At 40.2% G+C, this 18,465-nt stretch overlaps 1 protein-coding gene across 1 annotated transcript in view; it reads left to right on the forward strand.

Moving 5' to 3' along the window:
- Nucleotides 1–4,224, forward strand: part of LOC138951743 (uncharacterized) — a 6,869-nt gene extending 2,645 nt beyond the window's left edge. The window contains exons 3-4 of the mRNA XM_070323299.1: nt 200–409; nt 1,512–4,224. Of these exons, the coding sequence (XP_070179400.1) occupies nt 200–409; nt 1,512–1,774 (473 nt within the window). The 3' untranslated portion in view covers nt 1,775–4,224. The remainder of the gene's footprint in view (nt 1–199; nt 410–1,511) is intronic.
- The last annotated feature ends 14,241 nt before the right edge of the window (nt 4,225–18,465 follow it).

Here is an 18,465-nt window from a genome sequence, read left to right on the forward strand (position 1 = left end):
GGACAGTACGTTATTACTACCGTCCGGCAAATATCCTAAGACTCGCTGTCGTGTTTTTCTGCAAAATGTTGACAGGAAAATCCAAAAATTTAATTTCTTGTTGGACACGAAATCTGTGAAATAATTCATTAAAAAAATATCAATCTGCACAGAAGGTTATCAGGAAGTTGATTTTTGAAGTTATTAAAAATGTAAACAGGGAAGTCATGCCCAGTGGACCACACTTACAACAGCACGGCCAACACGTGTCTACGCTACGACATTACCCATGACGCTGGCTACTGGTGGTACAACGCGAGGAGAAGGTGTCTGCTGGGCGGCGGTCACCTTGTCTTGATCAGATCGGACCAGAAGTACGAAGCGCTCAAAGCGTTCCTCAATGAAACCTTAACGTCCCTTCAGTCTCAAGGTACCATGCTGAGTTTGAAGTATACTGTACACTGAAAGAACTCAACTGACAATCAGACATAGGCTTGTTGTTGTTTTCAAATGTATAAATGTATGTAAAATTCATGTAAAGTAAATGGAAATAAAACATTGTTTAACCCAACTTTAAGTTGACTGTGTAATAAGTTAACCAATGATGCAAGTCATATAATTATTCCATACTTTCTTTTTAACTTTCGGTTCAGAGGCTGTTGTGTGTGATGTGTATCAAAATATGATGACGAAAGTGAACTCAAACTAGCAGAGAGAGAGTGAGAGAGAGAGAGAGAGAGAGAGAGAGAGAGAGAGAGAGAGAGAGAGAGAGAGAGAGAGAGAGAGAGAGAGAGAGAGAGAGAGAGAGAGAGAGAGAGAGAGGGAGAGAGAGAGACAAACAATGACAAATCTTTATTTTTCGAGGGTGACAAGAATAAGAATAGATATGCTTTTTTGCATCTGGCCCTCGCCCTAAAGAGGGACTAAACTATTTTACTATAACTATGACTAGGGAAAAAAAGGCTACATAAAAACATCATTAATAGTAGAACATATAAGTTTATGTACATGAAGCGCATTATATAGAAGCATTGTAGATCATAAGGTAGTGTTCAAAACTGGGTGTAAAGCAATAAAGATAAACGCAAAGTAAGCATACTTTGCATCAATACATTAGAGTGAGAGAGAGAGAGAGAGAGAGAGAGAGAGAGAGAGAGAGAGAGAGAGAGAGAGAGAGAGAGAGAGAGAGAGAGAGAGAGAGAGAGAGAGAGAGTGAGAGAGAGTGAGAGAATGAGAGAGAGAGAGTGAGAAAGAGTGAAAGAGATAGTGAGAGAGAGAGAGTGAGAGAGAGAGAGTGAGAGAGAGAGTGAGAGAGAGTGAGAGAGAGAAGAGAGAGAGAGAGAGAGAGAGAGAGAGAGAGAGAGAGAGAGAGAGAGAGAGAGAGTATGTGCATGTGTATGACATTGTGGTTTTGTACAATCTAAACATAACACTGTAGCCCAAAACAGAGTGTTTGTAAAACTGAAGCCCATTCTTTTTTCTTTAAAACTCGTTCAATTCAAACAGGCACCATTCTGCTTGGCATTGTACAGGTGAGGACATCACTGCAGCAGCCTTCAACAGACCGTGGCTTGGCGGGAGACGGTCTACTATTGTAACTGACCAGTGGCTGTGGGATGACGGCAGTCTTGCTGACCACGACCTGGTGGGCAAGTGGGACGTCCAGCAAGGGGAACCACAGGGTGGTGGGGCCCAAGACAAACTGACCCTGTCCGCTACACAAGGCTATCTGTTTCACAACGATAACAGTCAAATGTATCGTCACTTCGTCTGTGAAATCGACGTGGCTCTTTAGTCTTATTGGCACTTTGTGAAATCGACGTGACCCTTTAGTCTTATCAACACTTTGTGAAATCGACGAGACACTTTAAATCTTATCAGCACTTTGTCTGGGAAATCGACGCAGAACTGTACAGTCTTCTCGGCACTTTGTAAAATGTCATGTCCCTTTAGTCCTTTTGGTACTTTGTTTGTGAAATCGACGTGGCCCTTCAGTCTTTTTGGTACTTTGTTTGTGAAATCGACGTGGCCCTTCAGTCCTTTTGGCACTTTGTTTGTGAAATCGACGTGGCCCTTCAGTCATTTTGGCACTTTGTTTGTGAAATCGACGTGGCCCTTCAGTCATTTTGGTACTTTGTCTGTGAAATCGACGTGGCCCTTCAGTCATTTTGGCACTTTGTTTGTGAAATCGACGTGGCCCTTCAGTCATTTTGGTACTTTGTCTGTGAAATCGACGTGGCCCTTCAGTCCTTTTGGTACTTTGTTTGTGAAATCGACGTGGCCCTTCAGTCCTTTTGGTACTTTGTTTGTGAAATCGACGTGGCCCTTCAGTCCTTTTGGCACTTTGTTTGTGAAATCGACGTGGCCCTTCAGTCCTTTTGGCACTTTGTTTGTGAAATCGACGTGGCCCTTCAGTCCTTTTGGCACTTTGTTTGTGAAATCGACGTGGCACTTCAGTCCTTTTGGCACTTTGTTTGTGAAATCGACGTGGGCCTTTAGTCTTATCAGCACTTACTTGTAAAATCGTCGTGGTCCTTTTGTCTTATTGGAGCGTTGTCTGTGATATCGACGCGGCTGTTTAGTGTTATCAGTACTTTTTCCGTGAAATCAACGTGACCCTTTAGTCTTATCGGCATTTTGTCTGTAAAATCGACGTGGCTCTTTAGTCTTATCGGGGCTGTGTCTGTGAAATTAACGCGACCCTTTGGTCTTATCGGGGCTTTGTCTGTGAAATCGACGTGGCTCTTTAGTCTTATTGGGGCTTTGTCTGTGAAATCGACGTGGCCCTTCAGTCCTTTTGGCACTTTGTTTGTGAAATCGACGTGGGCCTTTAGTCTTATCAGCACTTACTTGTAAAATCGTCGTGGTCCTTTTGTCTTATTGGAGCGTTGTCTGTGATATCGACGCGGCTGTTTAGTGTTATCAGTACTTTTTCCGTGAAATCAACGTGACCCTTTAGTCTTATCGGCATTTTGTCTGTAAAATCGACGTGGCTCTTTAGTCTTATCGGGGCTGTGTCTGTGAAATTAACGCGACCCTTTGGTCTTATCGGGGCTTTGTCTGTGAAATCGACGTGGCTCTTTAGTCTTATTGGGGCTTTGTCTGTGAAATCGACGTGGCTCTTTAATTAATCTTATCGGGGCTGTGTCTGTGAAATCGACGTGACAATTTAGTCCTGCACCTCACGTGTATTAAAGCACGAAATATGCAAAATTCATGACATTACAAACAAACAAACAAAAAAATACTTTATACAACTCCCCCTCGACATGTCCATCACAGTGGAACACCACACACCCCCTCCCTCTCCCTATAGCAGACTCGCTCCCTTTTTAAGACCATGTAGGCTTACATGCCTTATCAGTTTTTTTGTTCATCATCTCTGTAAGACACCCTCCTTTTTTTTTTACTTGTTTTTTCTTTTTTTTCTGGTTAACGCTCGGTTTAATATGAACTTGCACCACCACTACCACCATCACAAAAACAACAACAACAACAACGGTTTTACTAGTAAGTAACAAATAAAGTAATGAAAATGTAAATGAAAAACAAAAGTATCAACGTTATGGTACAAACAGTGTCTTCTATGAACTCAGCGATAGAATCACCATATATAATTAGCAACAGTGAAGTTAACGAAGCGCCCTTTCTCTTATATATCTCCACCCTTAAGTCAGCTAAGTTATGTCCCCTCAATGACCACCAGTCGATACGGTGTAACGATCTGATTTTTAGTCTGCGTCTAGCTTTCGCATTAGTTCATACCCCACAATGAAATGTTATGCTGCTTCCCCATCAAATGAAAGAGGTACGCTTATTCAGTTGAGGAGAAAAGCATGGCAAGTCAGTTTTTTACAACTGAGTGAAGGAAATTCAAGTCGTTGTTTTTTGGACCTGATTTTTCCACATTTGTTCCAGGTCGTGAAAGGAGGGTTCCATTGTATATGAATAAAACATATATTTGCTGTTCTACTCTCATAAAATAACGTCGTTGATATTCCACTAGATGCCCCAAACTTGATCCTAATGAAACCTGAAACATCAATTTATTTAGTTATTCAATCCTAAAAATATCCCAGCAACATTTACTTTTCTTGATAGCCAAGTGGATATTTTTTTTAGTAGTGATAGATCTCAGGGACGTAGCACCCGGTAGGGCATGTAGGGCGACCGCCCGACCACTTTTTCCGTAAAAAAAAAAAAAAAAAAGAGAGAGAGAGAGAGATCTACCAACAGAACACCCCACGTAGTATTCACGCGATGGCATAAGGTCGGTTTTTTTTGGGTTTTTTTGTGTGTGTTAGTCTTGGTCAACTGCTGGAATAGGATGACGTCTTATTTTGACGAGAACGTCACACGTGACGAGTTCCGTCAGGCCATAAAAGTATTGGCGCCAATTTAGTGAAAATTGCTTCTTCGTCCGTCTGCTCCCATGAGAAACAATGGAGGTAAGAAATGTTTTGTATATTCTGTGTGTGAAGCTGGGGTCAGACTGAGGGGTGAGTGATTGTGTGTCAACCGTAAGTACGCCATAACAATTGAGTAACACAGTAACTTGTGGGGTTAACAGTGTCACATGAAACAACATGTAGAGAGAGAATTGAACAATGGACACAAGTGTGCATCCTGGTTGTGATGGATCGAAAACGCGCTAAAAATATTCTGACAAATCCCTCTATTTTTCAGTCATCACTCAGGCTGCCAATGTTGATGGCTGGACGGATCAATAAATTGCTTGTTTAGAAGTAAACCAGTTTGTCAATCCTTGCTTTTTAACACACTAGACAATAATGAAGACGAAAGTCATTTGAAGTAAGTGCTCATCACATTCAACGTATCGGAATTTAGATATAAATGTAAGTCGATTGATAATCACTGATACATTCACCAGCCCGTTGTTTGGTGGAGGATGGAAAGATGATTAGATGGAACTGAGCTCAGAAGGCACGAAATCGCATCATGTTTTCTTTCTTTTTTAGACCATTACAAGGGGACGGGAAGGGGGGGGGGGGGGCGGTAGTGTAAGCCCCATATTTCCTTAGCTGTCTCAGCATTTTGTCTTCCATTTTTTTCCGCCCTACCACTTTTATTAGGTGTGCTACGTCCCTGGATCTTTTTCAGCAAACATTTTCATGCTATGAACGAAAACCAACCAAATGTGTGTCGTGTCTGAAGTTTATCAAGACCTACAAGTATGTCAAATGTGGAGGCTCTAGCTTCAAAAACATCAGACAAATCTTCAATTTTAAGTGTCTATGACCCAAACATGACCCCGCTGTTACCCCAGTGTGCAAAGTTTCAAAGCTTTAACTTTAGAAACATCCGAGATAAAAACCCAACGTTAAGTGTTTGCCGGCCGGATGGCCTAACACTGCTCATTCCTAAGACTCTCCTGATTACTCAGAGGAGTCAATGAAACGACAGTGTCGTGAGTTTCTTGACATGTCAGCTAATTTTTGTTGAAGCATGAAATATGCAAAACTCATGACATTGAAAATGAAACGACAGTGTCGTTGTTTTCTTGACATATCAGCTACTGAATTTTGTCGGTTTAATCAAGTCAGAATTGGTCGAACAAACACCTTGGATTCGCGTAAGCTTTCACATTGATCATCTGGGTCTTGTCAACAATCACACCACACACCTTTTCTTTTGACTGACCAGAAAACTTTAACATATTTTGACTGACCAGAAGACTTTAACATATTTTGACTGACCAGAAGACTTTAACATAGTTTGACTGACCAGAAGACTTTAGCATATTTTGACTGACCAGAAGACTTTAACATATTTTGACTGACCAGAAGACTTTAATATATTTTGACTGACCAGAAGACTTTAACATATTTTGACTGACCAGAATACTTTAACATATTTTGACTGACCAGAAGACTTTAATGGCACAGTAAGCCTCCCGTAAACCATCACAGATATGGTCAGGCTTTTACACACAGTACAAACACCCTTTCATTTAAACACTCACCGATTGAGAACATCCTAGATGCCCTCCTTAAAGAGCGAACAATTTTCAAAGAATTTATTTTTGCGTGGTTTATCTTACCCCTGAGCCATCGTGAACCCGTGTGATCCAGTTTCCCTTTTTCACAATGTAGTCGTCAGTTAGTACTTTGAATGCGACTCGATGTGAGCTTATCTACAATAGCACGTTTTTATGCACGAAACAAACAGCTGTGGTTCACAAGAACTCTAGCGATGGCTTTTGACTGTTGAGAGGAACGGCGATATGCATAAACCGTCGTCTGCTACGACCCTTGCGTGACCCTGCTTCCGGGCTTTTCTTTTTTATATTTAGTCAAGTTTTGACTAAATATTTTAACGTAGAGGGGGGAATCGAGACGAGGGTCGTGGTGTATGTGTGTGTGTCTGTCTGTCTGTCTGTCTGTGTGTGTGTGTGTAGAGCGATTCAGACTAAACTACTGGACCGATCTTTATGAAATTTGACATGAGAGTTCCTGGGTATGAAATCCCCATACTTTTTTTCATTTTTTTGATAAATGTCTTTGATGACGTCATATCCGGCTTTTCGTGAAAGTTGAGGCGGCACTGTCACGCTCTCATTTTTCAACCAAATTGGTTGAAATTTTGGTCAAGTAATCTTCAACGAAGGCCGGGGTTTGGTATTGCATTTCAGCTTGGTGGCTTAAAAACTAATGAGTGAGTTTGGTCATTAAAAATCTGAAAATTGTAAAAAAACAAAATTTTTTATGAAACGTTTTTTATACGTACATCTTATTCTTTATCATTTTCTGATTCCAAAAATATATAAATATGTTATATTTTGATTAAAAACAAGCTCTGAAAATTAAAAATATAAAAATTATTATCAAAATTAAATTGTCCAAATCAATTTAAAAACACCTTCATCTTATTCCTTGTCGGTTCCTGATTCCAAAAACATATAGATATGATATGTTTGGATTAAAAACACGCTCAGAAAGTTAAAACGAAGAGAGGTACAGAAAAGCGTGCTATCCTTCTCAGCGCAAGTACTACCCCGCTCTTCTTGTCAATTTCACTGCCTATGCCGTGAGCTGTGGACTGACGATGCTACGAGTATACGGTCTTGCTGCGTTGCATTGCGTTCAGTTTCATTCTGTGAGTTCGACAGCTACTTGACTAAATGTTGTAATTTCGCCTTACGCGACTTGTTTTATTTGTGCTTCTACTATTAGAAAATGTATCCCTGTGGGTTTTTTGTAAAGTCATCTCAACTGGACTCAGAAGACTGGACTTGTGTGTATTCTTTCGCCGGCTGTTCATGCACATTAGCGGGAGAACATCAACCAAGTTCTTCTAATTTTGCTGACAGAAATTCCCAAAAAATATTGTTTCTTGATTTTGCTGACAGAGTTAGATGTCAGGTTTCTTGCACAACAATGGCAAACTTGTATAGCGCTTAAAGTCACATTGAATGAGTCGGCTCCTTGTTTGCTCACAACTGTTGCTTTCTTTTTCTCTTTCTGTCAACGACATTCGTAAAAGCTGGTTCTGTCATCAGCAATATGTTAAATGAGGAAACCATGTCTCACGCTCGTTAGTTCATCGAGAGAATTCAACAAGTCGATGCTGCGCAAAAAGCACTTGTTGAAACAAACCCATTAAATCATAGGTCCGTATAGCTGTAGTGTTTGAACAAGAAATCTGTTTATGGTAACCGGAGAGACCTCGTTTTCAGGAACCAGCGCTAAACGCTGTAGTCAGTGAGCAAGCAGGGAGTGGGTGGGAGGTCCGGGGGGGGGGGGGGGGGGGGCGGAGGGGGACGGGGTTCTGATGCAGAACAAGGAAGGCCATTACTTGCATGCACAGTCCACTGTGTTAACATTGTGACAGTGACATTGTTTACACCTGATGATATCCACACCCAGACATGGGTCTGACTACCGGTACACTTACCGAGTGAAGCTTTTGTGTTAACAGAGGACCCCCCACCACCACCACCACCACCACCCCCCACACCCCCTCTCTCTCTCTCTTTTTGTTTTGTTTTGTTGTTTGTTTTGAGAGGCCGCCACAAATCTTGAGAAAACCAGATTTTAAAAGTGAAGTATATCAACATGGAGGTAAAGTAAAACGGAGGTAAATTAATGAATAAAACAGATCTGAGTAAACGGGGTCTTAAAAGGGGGTAGTATTAACTCGGGAATCTTAGAAGTCAGTGGGGTATTGTATCGTAATGTTTGACAGAATAACACTCCTTTTACTTTTTACAGTGGTGGTGCTGCACAGAAAATACAAAATACAAATTGTGATTTGGGCCACGATTGTTTGTAATAAGGCATATCATAAAACAAAAACTGCAAATTGTTGTATTGTGTGCTCGGTCATCTCAACGAATATTAACCAGCTTTTTGATCTGAAGTGGGTTTTTTTCTGTTGGCTTCAAGTGTGTAGTTTTCACTCTTCAAGTGCGTACTTTTACTTTCCTAGAACTGCTTAACTGTAACAATAATGCACATTACTGCGATGATGTTGTACTTTTATTAATTTAGTTTTCCGTATTTGTGATGAACAGACGTCTGTTTGGCTTGAACTCAACTGTCAAACAAGTCAAACAAAAATGTCATTAAAGAATCCATGTTCTAATGCTGTATTTGTTCAGAGGGAATTACTTGATAGTGAGTTCAGAGAGAGAGAGAGAGAAAGAGAGAGAGAGAGAGAGAGAGAGAGAGAGAGAGAGAGAGAGAGAGAGAGAGAGAGAGAGAGAGAGAGAGAGAGAGAGAGAACTTTAAACTTTATTTATTTATCGAGGGTAACAGAATAAGCAATGTATACATGCTTTTTTTCATCCGGCCCTCGCCCATTGAGGGTAACTCGATTAATAACAAGAAGAAACAGAAGTTAAGTTAATTACAATACAATTTTATATAATTAACATGTCAAAAAATTAAAAAGACATTTCAAAATGCATTATGAATATCAAACAATGATGTAATATTATCACAGAATTATTTACTTGTTTCCAAGAGAAACAGCATGTAAAGTTCCTTGAAGGAAGATTCACTGAATTGCATTTTAATTAAATCAGGAATGGAGTTCCACAATAAGGCGCCAGAATAAGAAAGACTTGATTTGTAAAGGTCAATTCTAGGGGTTGGGGTAATTAATTTGTTTAGTTTTCTTGAATTATTCAGTTTGAAATTTGAGGCAATGAATTTAGGTGCATTCCCTGACATAATTCTATGCATCATTGCACCTTTGTTATAGGTAAATCTTAATTTGATAGGAAGAATCTTTAATTTTTTATAATCAGACGTAGAGAGAGATGTATTTTTTAAAAGAATTAATTTAACAGCTCGTCTATGTAAAGAGCACAAGTGTTTCAAAGTATTTGCACGTGCAGAGTCCCACACTGTGGACGCATACTCAATAGTTGATTGAATATATGCCTGAAACAAGAGGCGAAGCCTTCAAGGCTCCCGTAAAAAATCGACAAACAGTAACACAAACTCATTCACTCCGTCACACATACACACACACAGTAAGCATAGGTGACACGGTGCAAGAGTGGGAGACACTAGATCTAGATCTGTCTGTCTGTAGCCTACTTACGGGGACACGACTGCCAGATCGACACTGCGCTTTCGACAGCGCTTCCTCGCGCACACACTGGAAACACGCTGTGCAGATCAACCTGTAGGAAATCTCCTTTGGTATCTTCTTTATCTATTTTTCTGGGGCTACGAAACCGAACAATGTGAAATCGTCTTCCCCGAATCGGCGAACTGCAGCTGGGTGAGAACTGTATCTATATCACAATCCTTTACGCGATCTGACTTAACCTTGACCCCTGACCTGGTCTACATACCACACACGACACAAACCAGTCACCTGTTTTTACGCCCTCCCCCCCCCCCCCCCCCCCCCCCCACCAAAACCCACCACCACCCGTTTTCTTTGGATACACACTTTAACTACATACGTGCCGACGAAATGTTGATCATTGCTTTAATACTGTGAAGCTGTTGCTTGGATAATAACCAGGTAAAATTAGTATTTCGGTGTTCAGTCAAATGTTAAAGTTTCTATCACACACATACACACGCACAGACAGACAAAAGTTAGCATCGCATAGGCTACACTTACGTGAGCTAAAAACAGTTTCCGTGTGCGTAGGTCTAGAAAGTGTTTAATTTTTTATAACTGATATATTTTTTTTTAGAGAGAGAGAGAGAGAGAGAGAGAGAGAGAGAGAGAGAGAGAGAGAGAGAGAGAGAGAGAGAGAGAAGATTTATGCTCTTGTAAACGGAGGTATATGGGTGCGTCTCAGAAACTGATCCTTTTGTGTGTGCCATAATCAAATTAGCCCACAATTGAAACATACTGAATTTTAAATCATGATATTGGTATTTTTGAGAAGTAAAATGAATAAAGAAATAGTACAAACAAAATTGAGTATTTTGCATGATTATTATGAAGATTGTTTTGCGAAAGAAATGATTGGATGCGTGAAAAATGGAGGTCTGATCTGTGACATGAACCATCAACTAGTTTTGCACCTCACTACAAGAATCGTTTAGAATGTCCAAGGACTGCTATTCTTGTTATGTGTGTTTGGTTTAAGTGTACTTGACAGTTGAAATGTTATTTTGTCCACAGAATTGTTTTTTTAAACGAAATTAATCGCTTGAAAGTTTGCCATCACTGTCGTAACATAGGTTTCCGCACGCGTGCAACAGCAACAAGTCCTAAATTTGAACTTTAGAATTTGCATATTCATCTTCAACACGATCTAGACATGAAAGGGCATAGAACATCGCTAAGCTAAATGTTATTTAAGTATTATTTTCTCAAAATTGCATCTGCAAACTAAGTTGAAAGTTGCGCAATATGACATGCTTCTTCAAAATTCAGTTACGATGGTGAACGGTTTTGCAAATAATGTTCAGAGTTTTGAAGAAAGATTAGAACTATTTTGCGCGTAGTGACTTAGAGGTGCGGGTGACTACGCATGCGCAGTCACAGAGAGAAATAGTTCAGCTTCCAGCAGCGAAGAAAGATTTCGAGAATGTTTCCGTAGTCTGTGATTTTGTTACGACAGTGATCAACACCCCAGGTTCTTGAGAAAAGGTGAGTTTTTGCTGCTATGATATTCTATGAAGTGAAAAATTAGGCTAAACATTTGTTAATAATAGTTTTTCTTTCGATTTCACCTAGTCAAAACTTGACTAAATGTTTTAACATAGAGGGGGAATCGAAACGAGGGTCGTGGTGTATGTGTGTGTGTGTGTCTGTCTGTCTGTGCGTGTGTGTGTGTAGAGCGATTCAGACTAAACTACTCGACCGATCTTTATGAAATTTGACATGAGAGTTCCTGGGTATGATATCCCCGGACGTTTTTTTCTTTTTTTCGACAAATACTTTTGATGACGTCATATCCGGCTTTTTGTAAAAGTTGAGGCGGCACTGTCACACCCTCATTTTTCAATTAAATTGATTGAAATTTTTGTAAAGCAATCTTCGACGAAGGCCGGACTTCGGTATTGCATTTCAGCTTGGTGGCTTAAAAATTAATTAATGACTTTGGCCATTAAAAATCTGAAAATTGTAATAATTTTTTTATTTTTTATAAAACGATCCACATTTACGTTCATCTTATTTTACATCATTTCCTGATTCCAAAAACATATAAATATGTTATATTTGGATTAAAAACAAGCTCTGAAAATTAAAAATATAAAAAATTATGATCAAAATTAAATTTCCGAAATCCATTTAAAGGAACGGTAAGTGTCAATGTTTTCTTTAATTGTAAAAGTTGTATGTTCAATGGAATGGTAAGTCTGAACAAAATAATTACTTTATTTTGTTTTTAGCCAGTGAATGTGGATGCATCAAAATCTTGATAGACATTAAACAAATTCATGTTAGTGAAACTAGTACACATATTGCATCAATCTTTGGTTGAAATCGCTGGTACTTGCATGTTTCAGGTGCAAGAGATTCGACCTGATGAACTGGTGGTACCGTTCCTTCGAAGGAAACCGGAGGGGAACTACTATTGCTTTCTAGGGATCGATGATATTTCCTTAGTCCCTGCATCTGATGCAACCATGATTCGTGACCCCACCTTCAATGCCAGGGGGCATTATTTCTTTTAAAATAAATTAATTAACTGCAAGTGGCAACTGTTCTATATGTAACCAATGCCTTTGGTTCATTGTCTTAACAATTGAATGAACCACTTTTGAACATTTGCATTCTTCATGTCAAACCTTATAATACATGTCTGGTTGTTCGTTTCCGAGTTACGTCTGTGATGAACTTTTCATTAATGTTTCTCTTTTTTGGGGCAAAGTTTTCTTGATTTTGTCCAGCTTTTTTTCTTTCTGTTCCTGTTTTAGTGTTTGGCATTTTACCTAAGAAGAATCTGGTTGCAAAATCAGCTTCATTTAGTAAAGTTTGTGGGAAAAAGCATAACCGTTTCTTTGTTACAAAAGTGATGTTTCCATGTTACATCGGTGACCATTTTGCATTCTTTTGGGATAACTTTCTAACATTTTGTCTTAGAGCAACAAATCTTTGTATATATGCTATTGTGAAGGTTAAATGTCAATAAGACTGAATGAATGCCATGTATCAACATGTTCTGATCAGGATATCATTTATTAATTTTCATTTTTGTATTGAAATTTTGACGAATGCATGGAACATTGAAAAAAACATTATTTTGTTGTTTGCATGTAGTCATTTCATATTGAACTCTATAATGGCTTGTGATTCAACAATAATAACTGAATAAAAGTCGTTTTCAGCCTTATAAATGCAGTTTTTTTGTCTTTTATTTTTTCCATGTTACACGGGTGATTTTGCACACATGGTCCAAATAATGCTCAACATATGGCAAACTAAAGGCAATGTTATATTTTTTCTTGTTTAAACTGAAAAGGTACACCCTGAGAAGTGTGTAAATAGTATTATCAAAGTTTTCTGGGAAGATTTTACTTTTGGTGATAATGTCACAAACAGAGGACGAGATTCTGAGACGCACCCATATCATAATTATATACGAGCGCATTCAATGCTATTGAGATCGCATACATGCATACGTGTATACATTACGAAGGGAGAGAACAAGACATTATTGGTTAATACAGTGGGAAAAGATTATTTCCCTTGAACTGATGAAAAAATCAACGTTTCTTAAAACTTTAGTACCGCACCATAAATGTGTGACAATCAAAGTCAGAGAGACAAAGAAATAAGTTTTTCTTTATGGAATGTGTTTATTGCAGCTTGTGTGCTGTCTGCTTTAATTCATGTGTGAAGCGAAGCGAAGTTTCCTGTCATTACAACGTTTTTGTGTGTGCGCTCCTCAAAAGCCGTTGATGTGATTAACAACTGATACACAATGCAAGCAAATGCTTTTAATGTAAGATATGCAGTTCTTGATGTTATCAAATACACCAGAATTAAGTCATTGTGTCATTAAAAGAAAATCAAAGAAAATCAACTACTTACTCTAATGCATGATGCCGTTTAGGGTTTGTCCAGTATATTCTTGAAAATTTGTCATCAAGATGTTACTGCACATGAGTTCTGGTGACATGGTTGTACCTCTTTCAGATTTGTTCATCTCTTCTTGATCTCTCCCCTGTGCCCCCTCCTCCCTGAAACAGAGTGCATTGTAACACAAAGCTTTTGCAACTGTCGTAACGGATGTAAGCTGATTGAACAATGGTCACATGTCCAGCCTAAAAACACGACCGGCCAACAATAAACCGCATGACAATCATGTCCCGGCGGCAAGCAAGCTCTTACCCCCCGATGATCGTCACAACACTTCATCTGGTCGTTGTATCCCACGTTGTGCGACTCACGAGTGTTGATGGACTGAGGTCCATTTCCGTATCCAGGTTTTAGACTTGTGTTTTGCATATACACATGGGAGGCTACGCTGAGCTAGCTCCTCCTCTATCATCGGTTGTTTCCCTTGTCGTCTTCGAGAGTAAAGATGTCGGAACTAGAAGCCTCGAGTCTGTCCTTTGTTTGTCTGTTCAAGTCAAGTTAACAACGAGCATGTTCCATCTAAATGTACTGTAAGTCCTGTTCAAATTTAAACTTTTTCCAAAGCGAACCACACCTTTTTCAACTCCGATCAGTGTTTGCCACAAAGCAGACGACAACACGCCAGACAGTGAATCAAAAGCAGCTAAAGAACCCATTAGTGCCGGTGGCAACGCACCAGATGGAGATATGACCAAATGCGGATACACGAGAACCACTGAAAGTCTAACGGGAACATGGGAGTGAGAAGTGGGAGTCGGGTGTGGGGGTGGGGGGAGGGGTGTTGGAGCCTTCTACTTTTAAGTCATGTGTTCTTTCTTTGCCAGTTGACCGTCATGCTCAAGCTTCGTTTCATTGCATATAACCTTAATGGAGGGGCGCTGGTTCTGTGCGACGCTTAGTTTTCAGGACGTCACATTCCAAACAAGTCGCGCAAGGCGAAATTACTACATTTAGTCAAGCTGTGGAACTGACAGAATGAAACTGAACGCACTGCATTTTTTCACAATGACCGTAGTCCGCCGCTCGTACAAAAGGCAGTGAAATTGACGAGCCTGTTTAGCGCGGGAGTGGTTGCGCTGTGCTGCCGCAGCACGCTGTTCTGTACCTCTCTTCGCTTTAACTTTCTGAGCGTGTTTTTAATCCAAGCATATCATATCTATATGTTTTTGGAATCAGAAACCGACAAGGAATAAGATGAAAATGTTTTTAAATCGATTTCGGAAATTTCATTTTAATCATAATTTTTATATTTTTAATTTTCAGAGCTTGTTTTTAATCCGAATATAACATATTTATATGTTTTTGGAATCAGAAAACGATGAAGAATAAGCTGAACGTAATTTTGGATCGTTTTATAAAAAATAATTTAATTACAATTTTCGGATTTTTAATGACCAAAGTCATTAATCAATTTGTAAGCCTCCAAGCTGAAATGCTATACCAAAGTCCGGCCTTTGTCGAAGATTGCTTGGCCAAAATTTCAATCAATTTGATTGAAAAATGAGGGTGTGACAGTGCCGCCTCAACTTTTACAAAAAGCCGGATATGACGTCATCAAAGACATGTATCCAAAAAATGAAAACAAAATGTCTGGGGATATCATACCCAGGAACTCTCATGTAAAATTTCACAAAGATCGGTCCAGTAGTTTACTCTGAATCGCTCTACACAGTCTACACACACACGCACAGACACGACAGACATGCTCACACACACACACACACACACACACACACGTACACCACGACCCTCGTCTCGATTCCCCCTCTATGTTAAAACATTTAGTCAAAACTTGACTAAATGTAATAAAAACGATTCTGTTACAGGTGGAAGCCGCTGAGACTGCATTGCTTCGGGAGGTTTCCGCAAAAATAGATATTACATGATTCGATTGAAACAGTCGGAGAAGCAGACGCGCTCTGAGAAAATTTGCTACTTTTGTTCGTCCCGTGCTAACGTTATTTTGTATGATAACGACTCACTTGCAAAATAAAGTAAACAATTTGGTGTTGCAGTGGTAAATGTAGATAAAAATGTGTTATAAAGACAAAGCAAACAAATAAACGTGTTTATTTCGTGAAAATGTTGCGTTGTGCGGATGTTTGGGTGGCCACCATCCTGAACTCAGGTCAAAATGAGTTCGGCTCATTCTCTCCCTGACAGGATGCCTTGAGATTCCTTGTCTGGCAAGGAAACCGTTTTTTTTAACATATTTAGAGCTTTATGTAATGTATTATTGATATAAGCAGATTCGCGATCGTTGATAATGATTTTTCATGGTGTTTTGTAATTTTTAAATTAAATTTAAATTTAAAGGCAAAACATTTGTTACCCTTGGGAAACAGGACCCCCCCCCCCCCCCCTGGGTCCGGCCCTGCACACATACCCACACATTCACGCACGCACGAACACTCACACACGCGTGCACCACGCACGTACACACACACATACACACATACACACACACACGAACACACACACACACACGCAACCACCACCCCCCGCCCCACACACATACACATGCACAAACTTACACACACGCACTCACACACACAAACACACACACACGCTACAAACACCCCCCTAACACACACACACGCACACACCACCACCACCAAGAAGTAAAAAACCTCTCTCATTCCTGTCCTTCCTTGCAGCATGTCCATCAAACGACCTCAAGAACCTGATGGTCAAGTACCCAGGTAGCGCCATAACCGCGCCCGTGGAGAGAGAAGCGTGTCTGGACTTCTGCCGTAGCACCCCTCTCTGCCTCGCCGTCGACTATGATACCTTGAACCTGCTGTGCCATCGCAAATACGAAACGGCTTTGACGGCGCCTTGGATGTGGGCACGGTGGGCTGAGTACAATCACTATCAGCGAAGCTGTGTGTAAAACGGGGCTGGCCGCGTCCTCTGTTGTGGACAGGATAAGGACCTGAAGACTGGTTGTCGCAATCTTAGCCTCAAACAAAGCATTGTCCTTGTTTGTAGTTGCTAACTGACATTTTTTAACCCTTTTTGTAAGTTCTTTTGTCAAGAGTTTTTTCTCTCTCCCTAATAATGGAGATATTTCTGTATTTATGAACTTATTTGTTCACGAAATCTCAGGTAGGTTTGACCCCCATGGCTAGTCAGAGAAGGGTGCTACAGCAGAGGTCCAAAACACTCTTCTTTATCTACGGGCGAACGGCCTATCACTTTTTTGTGTTCCGTTTCGCGATGCCACTTTTTTGATACAAAATGGCTAAAAGTTTAGCAGAAGGCAATATAACCCTAGCTATCTCTGACACTATCACTGACGTGCAGAATTGGATGACAGAAAACAAACTTCAGCTCAATAGCAACAAAACTGAAGCTATCCTAATAGGCACTACATCCAAACTCTCCAAAGCCACCTCCGACTCTCTTCAACTCTCTGACTCTTCTGTCCCTCTGTCTTCTGCTGTCAAAAACCTCGGAGTCACTCTAGACAACACCCTTTCCATGAAACAACACATCTCTTCTGTCTCTCGCACCTGCTACTTCCAACTCCGCCGCATCGCCACTATCCGCAAGTACCTCACCACAGATGCTACCGCCAAACTGGTCACTTCCACCATTCTCTCACGTCTTGACTATTGTAACTCTCTCTTGGCGGGTCTTCCCTCTTCTTCTATCTCTCGTCTCCAACGCATTCAAAATAGCTCTGCCCGTCTTGTCTTACGAAAGAAAAAGAGAGATCACATCACCCCCCTCCTAAATCAGCTCCACTGGTTGCCCGTTCCTGCCCGTATCACCTACAAAATCAACACTCTCACCTACAAATGCCTCCATGGTCTCGCCCCTGCCTATCTCTCCGACTCTCTCTCTCTCTATGTCCCTTCACGAGCACTCAGATCATCTGCTGACTCCCTCAAGCTCAACATCCCCCACACCAAACTCAAAACAGCAGGTCAACGCTCATTTTCTTTCCAAGCACCTAGCCAATGGAACACACTACCTCTCCCCCTCCGTCAACAACAGTCCCTCGAATCATTCAAATCTGCACTCAAGACATTCCTTTTTTCCAAATAATCCATGCATTCTACACTGCCCACCCCATCCCACCCTGAATAACTGTACATATTTTAATGGTTGATGGTGTGTGTGTGCTAGTGACTTTAAGTCTCCGTGTGTGTGAATGAGTGTATGTGCGCCTTGAGTCGCCTGTTGGTGAGATATGTGCGCGTTATAAATATTCGTATTATTATTATTATTATTATGAAAGTGCTGAATGGGAATGTGTCTTCACAGTTGGTGTGCAAATATTCATAATTTTGTGGTAAAAAAGTTTACGAAATTTCAAAACATTTTTTTAAAGATATCTCAAAACCTATTTCAGATAAAAAGTTCTAGGCGTGCTTGTCATTGTATACGTGAACCTATGTTTTATGTTGCATGTGTGTTGTCCTATACAATTGTTGTTATAATCGTTTAGAGGCAGGCAGGGTGTGCTGAAGACAATTTTCCATTTTCATGTCATATTTTAATGGACAATAAAGTGCTGTTATTGTTATTGTTATTGTTTTCCACATGAATTATTTAAAGCATTTACAGGAAGCCGAACCGATGTTTTTGTGGCTAGTACAAATGGTATGGAAGATACGTTTTTGTAAACTCTGTTTTTGTTTAAATTAAAATTTGTCGAGAGTGCCATCAATGTAACAAGGTCATATACATAACATCAGCAAAAAGGTTATCAGTTAAGCTTCCGGAACAACAAGTTAAAACTGCTTGTGACCAATGTTTAACACCTTCATCACGTATTTTTTCTGCCATCTCTGTGAAAGCAGACTATGCGATTTTCCATTACAGTCATACACAGCTTCGCATAAAAAAAAATCCTGTGCTCATTCTAACGAACATCTTCAAGGAATTATTTTTGCATTTGAACCCACCCCCCTCCCCCCCCCCCCCCCCCCCCTCTGTTGTGGACAGGCT

The sequence above is a fragment of the Littorina saxatilis genome, linkage group LG17 (assembly GCF_037325665.1).
Source record: "Littorina saxatilis isolate snail1 linkage group LG17, US_GU_Lsax_2.0, whole genome shotgun sequence".
NCBI classification, from domain to species: Eukaryota; Metazoa; Mollusca; class Gastropoda; order Littorinimorpha; family Littorinidae; genus Littorina; species Littorina saxatilis.